The sequence below is a fragment of the Euleptes europaea genome, chromosome 4, assembly GCF_029931775.1.
Source record: "Euleptes europaea isolate rEulEur1 chromosome 4, rEulEur1.hap1, whole genome shotgun sequence".
Taxonomy (NCBI): domain Eukaryota; kingdom Metazoa; phylum Chordata; class Lepidosauria; order Squamata; family Sphaerodactylidae; genus Euleptes; species Euleptes europaea.
The window spans coordinates 61,936,201-61,949,518 of NC_079315.1; the positions used below are offsets into that span (position 1 = coordinate 61,936,201).

At 43.5% G+C, this 13,318-nt stretch overlaps 1 protein-coding gene across 1 annotated transcript in view; it reads right to left on the reverse strand.

The window, feature by feature from the left end:
* AUH (AU RNA binding methylglutaconyl-CoA hydratase) overlaps positions 1-9,951 on the reverse strand; it is a 45,358-nt gene extending 35,407 nt beyond the window's left edge. Inside the window, exons 1-3 of the mRNA XM_056848994.1 lie at positions 9,723-9,951; positions 2,721-2,788; positions 2,553-2,640 (exon numbers count right to left, since the gene is read on the reverse strand). Of these exons, the coding sequence (XP_056704972.1) occupies positions 2,553-2,640; positions 2,721-2,788; positions 9,723-9,951 (385 nt within the window). The remainder of the gene's footprint in view (positions 1-2,552; positions 2,641-2,720; positions 2,789-9,722) is intronic.
* Positions 9,952-13,318: the final 3,367 nt, after the last annotated feature.

Consider the following 13,318-nt stretch of genomic DNA (forward strand, 5'->3'; position numbering starts at 1 on the left):
ACAAAAGTAGCATATAAATAAAAATATAGGATTAACCCTAGTTGTCATCACATCTAATATATATTAAAGCTAATTATGTGTGTCAAAACTACAAAATGTATCCAACAAAAGACTTCATTTTATGCCTTAAAATTTCATGTTTAAGTTCCTCCTGAGGGGAAAAAATTCCCTAACAGGTGTTACCAGCATTTATATTTACAATGGCAGTGGGGGCATCAAAATTAAAAACAGCCATTGAAATCTTTTTACCTAACCTAAAAACAAACCACTTGTCTGCATAAAGAAAAAAAATTATGCTTTGCAGACCAAATTCACATGTATGCATAATTAAACGTGACTCATATACTTCATACAATAATTCCACTCATGTTACAGGAATAGCCGAGACATACATTAAAAATCAAAGATGACAAAAATCTAGCGATGTACCCAGTACACTTTTTTCTTGCCAGAAGAACACATTTACCATTTGAAAAAAAAGTTAAAATAAAAGCTAAAGCCAAGTGTCAGAGCTAGAATAAAGAGTAGTTTTGTAGACTTTCAATAACGCATTATGCCCACATCAGGAACTTCCATAGCTAACATTGCAGTAATACCTGTTAACTCAAGCAATGAAAAAAAAGACCATTTCTTGTCTTTCCAATATGTATAACTATCAATTGCGGGTACATCTACCTTCAGTTCATTAGCTCAAATGTAGTCCCTACCACAATTTGAAACTCAAGGCACACCATGATGGAAAGATATGAGCAGGATGGAAGTTAACTGCAGAGTAGGTTTTCCTAACATTATGATGACCCCTCTTCCTGAAACAGTCCAGCAGTGTTATACAAACAAGAAACAGAATAGTACTTCGTAGGATCTCAGAGGAAGGTTTGTTGCCTGTTATCCCTACTTGCCCTTTCCCCATTTCACGTATCTGTGCTTGTATATTGTTTGCTTACACATTACCAAATCTGGCACAAATCAGAGTTTTCAATCTTTGGCTTTTCATATATTTTGATTGGTTTCTAGCCTCTCACCTAACTACTTTCTGTGACAATTACTATTATTAATCTGCTGCTTACAATTCATCCACAAATATAATCATGCGAAGTCCTATGGTGGGGGAAGGAACTTAAAAGACAACATGATGATTGGTCAGACTAATGGGATTAAGAAATGGAAGCAAGCAAGGAAATGATTTTCTGGTGTAATAGCAGTGGTGGAAAGGAATAAATAACAAACTGGCAAAATGAGAAGGCTGAATATGAGAAAGGGAGGTACAGAGAGGCAGCGTCTTGGTCATGATGCAGAATTCTGCATTTGTATATTAACTTTAAGAATATTGGATATCACTGGTCTAAGGCAAAAGTTCCGACAGTCAAGATAGAAGTAAAGCTGCTTCAGCAATTCTTTAATTCTCCTTTGAAAAACCTATAAAGTATCGGATATTTTGACTGGTCATGGACCGTTTCAATAAACTGACTGACTGACCTATAAAGTATTCCGTTCTATTGCCATTGGAAGAGCTATTAAAGTTGCTAAAAATGTCCTTATAGTATAAATCCACATTATATTAACTTCATCAAAAAAACAAACAAAAAATAAGTTCTTTGCTACTGTAACATCAAAATAATAAAATACAAACATATATAGCATAAAGATAGCTCATTGGAGCTATTTATTTGGAATATTTCTATGCCACCTCTGCAGAGTCCTTCTTGAGACAGCTTATAATCAAAATAATGATATTAAAATCCATTAAAAGAAGCCATTAAAACGATAAGACCGCAAGTTAATCAACATATAGGCTTCAAATGTTATATTAATTTCATACTGCAGAACAGTCTTCTATTATTTTATTTAAACATGCAAAGAATTTAACAGAAAGAGCTTATACAGTATAATTTGCTTCAATCTCCAGTTTGCTTATGGAAACATGTCATGACAATTAACGCAAGTATGAAGAGACTTTAAATTGACTGTACTTACAGGCTCTTGCCACACCTTTATTTCACCTTCAGAATGCATAATGACAATCTTATTTATGCAGTAATTCAAGTATGCATGCGATTCACAAGACATTGCCTCTGGAAAGCATAGCTGTTTATCAATATACACAACCATGAAGATTTTGTATCCTACAATGCAGATATATACCTTTAACCTATTCCTACACTCTTGATCTTTATTAAGTGCTCATTTTGATCCATAAATAACAGGAAATTTCAGAAAGGAGTATTTTTACCATCAGAATTTGACTAATTCATGACAGAATAGATGTACACCAGGTGACAGGTATTCTCCAAAACAGTCTGTCCATCTTACCATAGAGTAATTTTAGAAATATAAAAAAAATTGTTCCATTATTATGAGTAATTTATTACGCAGAACCTTATTTCATTCATTATTTCATTTAAAACAGAATAGTAGATATATTTCTTCAATAAAGAAGTTTCTCCAGAAGGCTCAATTTTCTGAAACAGCTATTGGATTATTAATCATTTCTTCTGATTATAGATATCCAAATGCATAGTAGTATTAAAATTAGTAAAGTTAAATTTGCATACCAGCACAAAATACCCCAGGAACTTCACTTCGGAATATAACCGTCCGTACTTTTTTGTCACTTTTCAAAGCTTCCAGAACTTTTGATATCTACAGAGAAAGGGTGTGCAAGTTATCCACATTTATTTTCAGTATTTACATTCATAAAGATGAAAATTTTATTGACTTACCATTTTTATAACATTTTTATTAAGTGCATTTTTTGAATGCGCTCTGTTTATTCCAAGTACTACAATTCCTACACACAAGAAGAAAAAATAACATCAATCAGTTATCTGTATGAAGAGGCTTAATGCCACACTTTCAGAACTGCATATGATACCCACATACAAAAATACATCCTGATCTACACATGCTATTTATTATGCATTCAACCAAAATATTTCCATACAGACCTATACCAGTAACTCTTCAAACTAGTTAGGAAATATATTGTTACTAGGAAAAACTGGACCATGCAAAACTTGTGAATTAGTTAACTTTAAAATGTATTTTTGTGTGTGTGAGACCAAGAGAGGCACACTTCAAATACCAAAGCTTTTTTTTTTGGGGGGGGGGGTTGTGAAATTATTAAAACATGGTGGGGGGCTTGGAGTTATGCTAGCAGAATATCACCAAACAATAATACAATGTCAAGAAGCTGTAATCCCACATGCATGTGGGGGGAACAGACCCACAACTGACTATCAGTCCCCCATTACCACTGCCAGCCATTACCTCTTTGCCTTGCAGAATGAGAGCCCCATGGAGAAACCCAAACAGAATCTGTAGTCAGAAAGAGATGAGTAACCAGTGAATCTGACTGTATGAGAATCCCAAGGGGGAGAGGAGGAGACCCAACAACTGGAAGACAATACTCTCTTCAACGTATAGCTTATCTGCAGAAAGATTGACGCTGTTTGTTGTTACTACAAATCATTACTGTCCTCATCTCTCTTTTGGCTGTGTGTGGGCAGCCTTCTAACTGGCGTAGCTGTTTAACAGACAGTTATAGGGCCAGCACAGCTGTGCTTGTCATAGGCATGCACTGATGGGGACAACTGTACCTGCAATTCTCCTATCACTGCAGCTTTCAGAAGCACAGAATGTACAAAACAGAAATGATCAGAAGGGTATCATTATAAAGGGATAGTACTGTAGTCTATTGCAATGTTTATTGTACGTGTCACCTTTTTTCTTGCAATGCCATGCTTTCTATCCTTGTAACCCTTCCTGCGTTACACTGTCAAACCGCAAACAGGTTTGTTACTTTAGACCAGTGGTTCCCAACCGGTGGTCCGCGGACCCCCAGGGGTCCGCAAGAACTAAACCAGGGGTCCGCGAAACAAAGTTTACCACCAGGGGTCCGGCACGCAGCTCTCTCCCTCTCTCTCAGTTGAGCTGTGGCCGCGGCTCAGGGGCCGTGTGTGAGGCGGGCGGCGGCAGCAGCCAATCAGCGGGCAGGATTTTCCCACTGGCTTTGGCTGGCGGAGGAGGCCGAGGCGCTGAGGACGGGCGGATGGCAGGCTCCCCGGGAAGGGAAGGTAGGAAGGAGCCCAGGCGGCGGCAGCGAGGAGGAGGAGGTCTTGGATTTGCCTTCCCGTGGCGATCCTCCTCGGCCTCCACCCCATTCCCTCTTTATAGGGCCGTGTCTTCTCCCCCTCACTCGTCCTCCTATCTCCCAGCCGTTTGTGGGGAGGTTTTGCCTTGGATTTGCCACTCAGATGCACGTTTTCCCCATCCAGATTCTCAAAACTGTGCATAGGGGGTTATTGGCCATTTGTGAATGGGAGGTTTTGCCTTGGATTTGCCACTCAGATGCACGTTTTCCCCATCCAGATTCTCAAAAAACTGCATGGGGGTGTTTGGCCATCTGTGAATGGGAGGTTTTGCCTTGGATTTGCCTTTCAATAAAAAGTTGTTTGTATCATTGAAAGCTCTGCTATTGTGTTTTTCTTTTAAGGCAAAAGATGTTAACATATGAGTTTTTTTTTCTAAACTAAAACCTCAGTATTCAGGTTAAATTGCTGCATTGGCGCTCGGTATTTTTATTTTGAACCTTGGGGTCCCTGCACCGAACAAAAAAGTTCTAGTGGTCCCTGATCAAAAAAAGGTTGGGAACCACGGCTTTAGACAGTGTTTTGCTTGCATTCTTTTCAATTCTGTGATGCTACCCCCACTGCATTGTTTTGCTTATTAGAGATTTTTGATTGAATGGTTTATTTTGCAACCCACTTTGACTGTCAGTGAGAAAGGTGGGCTATAAATGAAGTTATTGTAATTTATTAATAATAATGACAACCCAATTCAACTGACTTGCTTTCAGAACTCCATTCCTGATGCTGCTCAATAAGTCTGTGGATTGTTATATAACTGTATTTTATTGGGGTTTGACAGACAGGGATCTATACCTACCCCTACTCATCACTAACCTTAGCTGTCTTTAGCATGGGTCTCATGTGGGATTGATCTCCAATCGTGACACATTTGTGCTCTAACAAGGGGCAGAATGGCTAGCTCCTCCAGACTCACAATCCGCTTATCGCTGCTAGTATGTGATAAATAAACCATACAGGCCACATGATAAGGAAGAGAGATGGAAAATAAAGGCTGCTGTGATGTATAAAACCAGGAATCTCAAGAGTCCAGTGGAGAATGGCTACTTGGGAAAGTGCCAGGCAACATGACTAAAGTTTGGGACAGCCAATCAGCGTGAACCCAGGGGTTGGGTGTAACCTTTGCTGTCCTTTGGCCTCCTTACTGGACTAACTGGTAGTTAACCACATGGCAGGTTTCAGCTGGGCACAACATGCATGCCAACTATACCTTATTCTGCAGTCTTTCCAGTTGTTGTTTATATATCAAAATCGAGTCCAAAGGATGATTGTAAATGCTTCCTTTTCCCCATGAATTCCCAGTCGGCGGTATGATTAGAGGATTGCTCTGCACTGTATTAGTTAGGTGTGGGTTTTAATCCTGCCTCCTCCCCATTTTCTGTGCTAATTCACTTGTTGCCAATTGTGAACTTTACTCTATTCCCAGCTTTTTCCTTAGGTTTTTGTGCAAAATTATTTCCTCGGAGCATTAAACACGAACACACCCCAGATCTGGACCCTTATGTGAGAGAAGCCCTGAGCTTCCCTCTACCACATGAGTTGTGTTGGCATCTGGCTGATATGGCTGGAGTGGCCATGCTTCCTTTCCTCGCTTTCCAGCTCTCAAAAGGACACACAATATTTGCAGAGGATTTGCACCCCATCATTTAATTACTACAAATTTGTGAGCTCTGTAAAGTGCTCCTACTGAATATGCCACAGCCCTCCATAAACCAGGGGGTGCTTTGTTTCCTTTCTCCTTCCCTAGCATTGTTTCATAGGTGGGGGCGGGGCAGGCTGACATCAGCAAGACATGCCAGCATTGGTTAGTTGCTTCCATATAAGGGCAGCACAAGGGCATCGGCACAGCAATCCCTGATTCATGGGTGTGAACAATGTTGCTATGGCTTCCAGTGGAGTTGCTATGCTATCAGCTCCTTGGGATTTCTCTTCTGTATGAAGACAGCGTAGGAACTAGAACTACACTGGCAACATGTCAGCAACCAAGGCCAGGACTGTACTATAATAACTGCAGAACTGTTACTGTTACATTAATGCTGCAAGGCATTGGCCCTATAAAAAACAGTTACTACTATTGCTTGCTTGGTAGCACACTTCTTGAAGACAGTATTTTTCCTTGGATTCACTGTGCATCATGTAAGGATAACAGAACACAAGAGATGTTGCTAGAAGCTTAAACATCACCTCTCTCTCTCTCAAATGCTCTACTGCCAATAGATTACTCTGGAGCTACATTCCATATGAAGCTGTGTTTCTTGTATTATTTTAATCAACTTTAAATTTTCTTTGGAACTCATTTGATCTAAAGGTGGGCTATAAAACTTTAAAAGCAAAGACACATTCTTGTTGATTTTAAGCAAAGAAATATTTCTATTTCAAGTAGCTTACCTATTCACAGAGAAGGGCTATTTTATAAAACATAAGTAAATAAAACTTAAAGGGAAGATGAAGGGCTTGAGTCTAAGCTATTAAGGAGAATGGAGTACTGAAGAAGAGTAGGTTGGCATAAGGCAGGGGTGGGGAACGTCAGAAGGATCTAAGACTGGCGATCTGCCCCCTCCTGCGGACAGGAATAGCCTCTATTCAAGGCGGATGTGAGTTTGTTTTGCCGAGAAAAGGAACCTTCTTTCCCCCTTGCAGAAGAGTCATTAACTATGGAGCTGCTAGGACCGCCCAAGAAATGGTGTTAACCCTTTCCCACCCGGGCTGTGGAGAAGCGTATTCCCTCTGTACTACAAGAGGACTGGGGGCAGAAGTGGCGACAATGGATGGGTTAAAGGGGGCAGGGCCAGAATGTGCAGAGGAGGGGGGAGTTCTTAGCCAATGTGTCCTCATTTCATCCCTGCAGGCGGAGGTAGTAGGAGCCGGCTATAGAATCCGGCCCCGACCATGCGGAGAAGGAGCAACTCCAGGGTGCAGCTGGACAGCTACGCCAGGCTGGTACAACAGACCATCCTGTGCCACCAGGTGGGAGAGTGTGCCACGGGTTGGATGCCTGCCTGCTTGCCTGCACTGGGGGGGGGTCATCTGGGCAGCTGCCCGCTTGGGGCTTGGTCGGTACCCCCTCTCCCTTCTGGTTCTTTCCCATCTAAGTCCTGCAAAAGACGTGTAGGGTGGGCAAGTGCCGGATTGGGGCGTTACTGGACCGGGCTCCCTTGCCTACAAGCCCCAAGCGGCTTGTCGCTCACTCCTTCTTGTGTTTGCTGCCTTGCCTGAATCTCTTAGACCCAGCTGGGGACAGCAGAACTCTACGTGGCAGGCACTCGGAGCCGTCTTCGGTCGTGCCTCTTGGCTAAATGTTTGACCAAATATAGCAGGCTAATTTTTAAGTTGATAATTTTGTATGGCCTGCGAATGATGTTATAAATATCCAAATGGCCCTTGGCAGAAAAAAGGTTCCCCACCCCTGGCATAAGGGATTCTATTTCAATGTCTTTCATTTACCTGACACTTCCATGGATCAATACCCACAAACAATACAAATAAGGGACTATGCATCTGAAGACATATAACACCACCAATCAGCCACACTGTTTGTGTACCCTGAGTAACAGAAAGTATGCAACTAATAACTTTCCAATAGCTTAGTAGATGTAAGGGAAAAGATTACAAACTTCACCACAACTTTTCATGTGGGGAGTTTCAGGAAGTTACTGGTATTCAGCTAGTATGTGCATACTTTTACCACAGCCTTTTCATTTCAGATAATTAGTAGAACATTGTTTCACAGCACCTCAAAGAACAGAAACCAAAGCTTCACCTTCTCCCAAGTGAATTAGGCAGTTTTAAGGAAAAGAACTCCCATCTTTCATCACTGGAACTATGACATTCACCCAGAATAACTAGCTGGGTTAGTATGAGCCTGGAGTTATGCATTTAATGGTAAGGAAAGCACTAACAAGTCTGGAACTACTTGCATATTTTTAATGTGTCCTACTGACCTGAATGGCCCAGGCTAGCCTGACCTTGCTGGATCTCAAAAGCTAAGCAGGGCCCACCCTGGTTAGTATTTGGATGGGAGACCAGAAAGGAAGCTCAGAGTTGTTGTCCCCCCCTTCTTTTAACACAGAAATATCAATACAGCTAAATACAGAGGAATAAAATAATTTACACGCTTAAGAATTTATGTCTAAATAGTTAATTAGAAAAGAGCATAATTGTTCAATATCTTTTACGCACCTATCACACTGTAAACAGGCTAATTTGATCATCACTGACAAGTCTTTTATTTTCCCTGCCCATAACTGCATATTCAGAAAAGAAGGTTGTTTCCAATATCTTGCAAACACCAGACTGTGCTGACATAATTACTTTTAAGAGAATCACGTGAAATTTTCCTGGGACCATTGAAATGGAATTAAGAAGTAAAACTTTTGGCTTTAATGGTAACTCTATTTTGAGTCCAAATTTTATCATTTTAAATTTTTTACCCAAAACTCCTTCGCACGTAGACACCACCACTACATAGGAATGAAAATAGCATTCAGGTTTTTATGGTAATGGCACTGATACCTGATTTGTAAATCTTGGTTAATTTATGTGGGGGGGGGGGTAAGGTGCCACTGGTGTATCATCTTCATGAAGTTCTCTTTAAGTAAGAGACAAATTAAGAAGTTGGAGCCATGTAAAAAGGCATAATTCCACATTTCATCTGGGATCATGTTGCCTAGAGCTGTGGTCCACTTCTGGAGAAACATGTTAAGCTGACAGATAGCAACTTTACAGCTGATTAGGAATTGTCCTTCTCTCCAGCACTACACCACACCAGTTCTGAAGCAATATTGGGAGGAGATTCCCAAACACCTATTTGAATGACATTTGTCAGATTTAACTTTAAATTATGAATCATAATGAAAAGACAACATTTGAAAGGTAGGATAATCAGTCTGGTGATCTGAAACAAGGAATTAGCCTCCCTAGCAAGGGCATCTAAGTACCGTCATACTTCATAAACAATGAGGCACAAAACTGGCCTTGAGAGTAGGGTTGCCAGCTGGCCTGGAGAAAATCATCCTGTTCCTCGAAGAGAGACCAAATGAGATATTATTTACCTCTATGTCAGGAAAATCATCAACTGCCCATTTCCATAGATTTTTCTCCATGCTAGCTTGCAACCCTACAAGGAAGGGGGAGAGGAGGAATAACTACGTTTAAGCAACAAACAACCTATAAAACAGAAGAAATTCCCCCGGTTCATGTGTGTGTGGGGGGGTACTGAAAGAGTCCCTATGAAGAATAAAGTTTAATCCCATTGAAACGTGGGGGCGTTTACTTCGGCCACTGTTGCGCATGCGCGTGGGGAACGAGACTGGCCCCCGTCAACATTGTAATGCACTACCCGCCCGCCCCCACCGCGGTTTGAGAATTTAAAGGGCCAGAGCCACTCGTCATAATTGCCCCGCGAACCAGCTGATTCGAGAGCCAACGAGCAGTAGCGGCAGAAGGGCTTCCTCTGCCCAGATGCGGCAAGACGCAGCTTGTTCGACGCAGAGGCCGAGGCGCCTCCCGTCAACAGGGCCGAGGCGAGCTGCGTTCTCTGCGGGCGGCCCCCGGAGCCCTCTTCCCTGCGGCGGTTACCTTTGTGCTCGTCGTCCAAGTAGCGGACCCGCAGCTCCTGCTCCTCCCCCACTTTCGCCTCAGAGCTGTATCCTCTCACGGCCGGGCAGCGCCCTCGCGCCGACCCCTTCAGGCGGGCCAGAGAGAACGAAGAGGAGGAGCAGGAGAGGGTGGCCGCAGCCGCCGCTGCAGCTGGGCCACCGCGACGCTGGAGGAGGCTTAAGGCCGCCGAGGCTGCTGCCGCCGCCATGGCTGTTTACAAGCGCGCGCGCCAAGACAGGCAGCCCCCCCCCCCGCGTCTCTGGGCACCCCCACGTGACTCTTACGTACCGCCGGCGACGCGGATCCCCCCTGTAGCGTGGCTGGAACGGCGCGCCGCGGAACTGAGCGCGAGGGCGAACGTTTGTCAGCCCCTCCCCCCACGGAGAGCTGGATGGACCTGAGGGGAAGGGACGCGCGCTCGAGCCTCCCTTTGCAGGCAGCTGTGGGTTTCAATAGGAAGACCTGGCTGCTTTCTAGGAAGCCTTTCTGGCATTAGGGAAAGCCTGTCGCCCCAGAACGTGTTGTTGCATTGCGGCTGCGGTCCTCAGAAGACGTTCCTGGGAGTAAGATCCATTGACATGAAATGGGGCTGACTGGCTTTCAAGCAGCCCTGATTAAAACCGTTCACAACGTTATGAAATTAAGTGGTTGCGGCCTTCTGCTGGGAATGAACAAAAATTTCCTAACGCCAAATGTTCCGAAACTCAACAATAAGTTTTTCCCTGTGAGTTTATTAAATCAAAAGGCTTTTTCAGGTCCACATCTAACTTTCTGTATCATGCCATTTTCAAATCATAGATTGATTTTAAACTACCGTACTAGGTTCGCATCTGCCCTAAGCTAACCTTTTTCATGTCTCCACCTTTTCTACTTGTCATTTTACATTTGTTTTATTGACGATCCCAAGAAGAGCCTTACTGGTCTGGATAAAACCATCAAGTCCAGCGCAGAGTCATTCTGATGCTTCCATCCACTAAAACGGGTGGGGAACGTCAGGCCCGGGGGGCCTTTAAGGCCTGCAAACTCATTTGATCTGGCCCGTCATGGGTCCTGGCAGATCTCTAGCTCAGAAGGATCTAAGACTGGTGATCTGCCCCCTCCCGCGGAAAGGAATAGCCTCTATTCAAGGCGGATGTGAGTTTGTTTTGCTGAGAAAAGGAACCTTTTTCCCCCCTTGCAGAAGAGTTGTTAACTATGGAGCTGCTAAGACTGCCCAAGAAATGGTGTCAACCCTTTTCCACCCGGGCCATGGAGCAACGTATTCCCTCTGTACTACAAGAGGGCTGGGGGCGGAAGTGGCGACAATGGAGGGGTTAAAGGGGGAAGGCCTGAATGCGCGGGGGAGGGGGGGGCGTTCTTAGCCAGTGTGTCCTCATTTCATCCCTGCAGGCAGAGGTAGCAGGAGCCAGCTGTAGAATCCGGCCCCGACCATGCGGATCAGGAGCAACTCTGGCATGTGGCTAGACAGCTACTCCCAGCTGGTGCAACAGATCATCCTGTGCCACCAGGTGGGCGAATGGGCCACTGGTTGGATGCCTGCCTGCCGCACCGGGGGGGGGGGTCATCTGGGGCAGCTGCCTGCTTGGGGCTTGGTCGGCTAATTTTTAAGTTGATAATTTTGTATGGCCCGCGAATGTTATAAATATCCAAAAGAAAACAATGTAACTTTTTTGGCTAGACTCCTCTCCTGTTGTTTTCCTTTTGCAAATCTTTTACCAGCATTGCAGCATACTGAGGTGGACTTTAGGGTAGAGGGGCTTTCTCCACAGGAGTTATTACTAATAAACACCACATTATGCATTTTCCTAGATGACCACTTGTTTTAGTTTCATTTCTCAACAGGCTTTTTTTTATGTCTCTATATATTTCTGTGGGAAATGGTTAAAATCCAGCTCGGGATATTCCATTTGAAAAGTGTTAATGACACTTTACCCATCGCTCACAATTTTATTGTTTTAAGAAAATTCAGTGTAATAAAATTTAGATTCCATTTATAAATCACACTGTGTGTGTAGCTTTTCTTAATACTAGTATAGATTCTCTTTTTGAATAACACCTTCTGTAGTTATAGAATAAACCAGTGGAAAAAATCCTGCTGGATTTTACTGTTTTCAGTGTCACAGTGCAGTTATCAAGATGCCCAGAAACTCCTCCTTCTCCACTGGAATTTCAAGTATGAGTCAGAAGATCTGGGCAAAAGCAAAGTTTTCCATATACAAGACTCTTTCATTGTTCACTGTGGTTTTACTTCACCCCACTCATTTTCACAGCAAAAATAGCAGAAAAGAAGTTTCCAGTAAAGCATATTAATTTTCTTATAAATATTTTAGAAGTTACAGAAATTGATACCGTATCTTATTGAAATCCACAAGTGTCCACGCTAACATTGTCAATTCTCAGCCAAAAGAGGATATTTGGCAAGGAAACATTGAATAGGAACAAAACGCAGGGCTACAGGGAAAAGTTTACTGGCTGATAGGCATCTTCTAAAGGAAAGTTAGAGACAATGAAACTCGCTATTGCTTCCTCCTCCAACTTGTAATTTCACTTTCTCCCACTGATTCGCCCCTTAAATGAAGATAGCACGATGTGTAAGGCACTGGGCAGGTCACCATCTGTCAATTAAACATTGCCTCTGTTATCCTGTGACTCATGACTGAATACACCTTAGTCAGAACAAATGAGGGGGGTTAAAGGAAACTGTTCTTATTCCCCCAGTAGTGGAAGACTTTCAGCCTGACAGAAGTCTACCATAGTGATGGTGTCACAGGCACCATGGCATCTGCTGATGTGTTTCTTGGTGCCTGCTTGCTTCACTGCCCCCAACACCAATCCCACCAAGTGTGAAATGAGGCACAATAACAGTTGTCTCTGCTGGAAAGAGGCACGTGCTATTCTGGAACCCCTTCGGGGACTGGGACGGGATCAGGTAGACCTCTTCAGTGGGAGAAAGGAAAGAGGGTAGATGGGCAGTGGAAAGTAATTTCCAAGATAGAATATTGGCCCCTTCGGTAGTGTTCAATCTACTACCTAGTGCCTCTCTCCCTTCCCATCTATTTGCCTCCTTCCTCACCTAGTAGTGCCCCCTCAGTCAGCCAACTGCAGTCAGCTAGTTCACCTGCCAGGGACCACTGCACACTGCTTTCACCCTCCCTCCTACCTCTCAGATTGCCCTGTTGCATTGGTAGGGAGGTGTCGGTTCTTCCCCCTTTCCATCTCTACTTTCTCTTCACCTTGTGGAAAGGAAGATGGTTTTAGCCCCCAGTCCCCACTCACTGTGGGAAGGTTCTGCAGCTTCCCTGCTCCCCTAGTTCCTCCAGGGTTCCCATGGGAGCCCCACCCCCATTCTAGGATAATGTAAGTGAAATACAGGACATGCCAGTCTGGCATTCCTCTTATTGTTCTTTTTTATGGTCTATAGCTATCATTTGTTCTTTGCAGGGGGGGGTTGGGGGGGCTTAGTCTGAGGCAACTGCATGTAACTACTAAACTGCCCAATTGTCAGACACACAGGAAATTTAAATGATTGTAATGATATTCATTCCCTGCCATGTTTGGCTCTAACTGAGGACAGG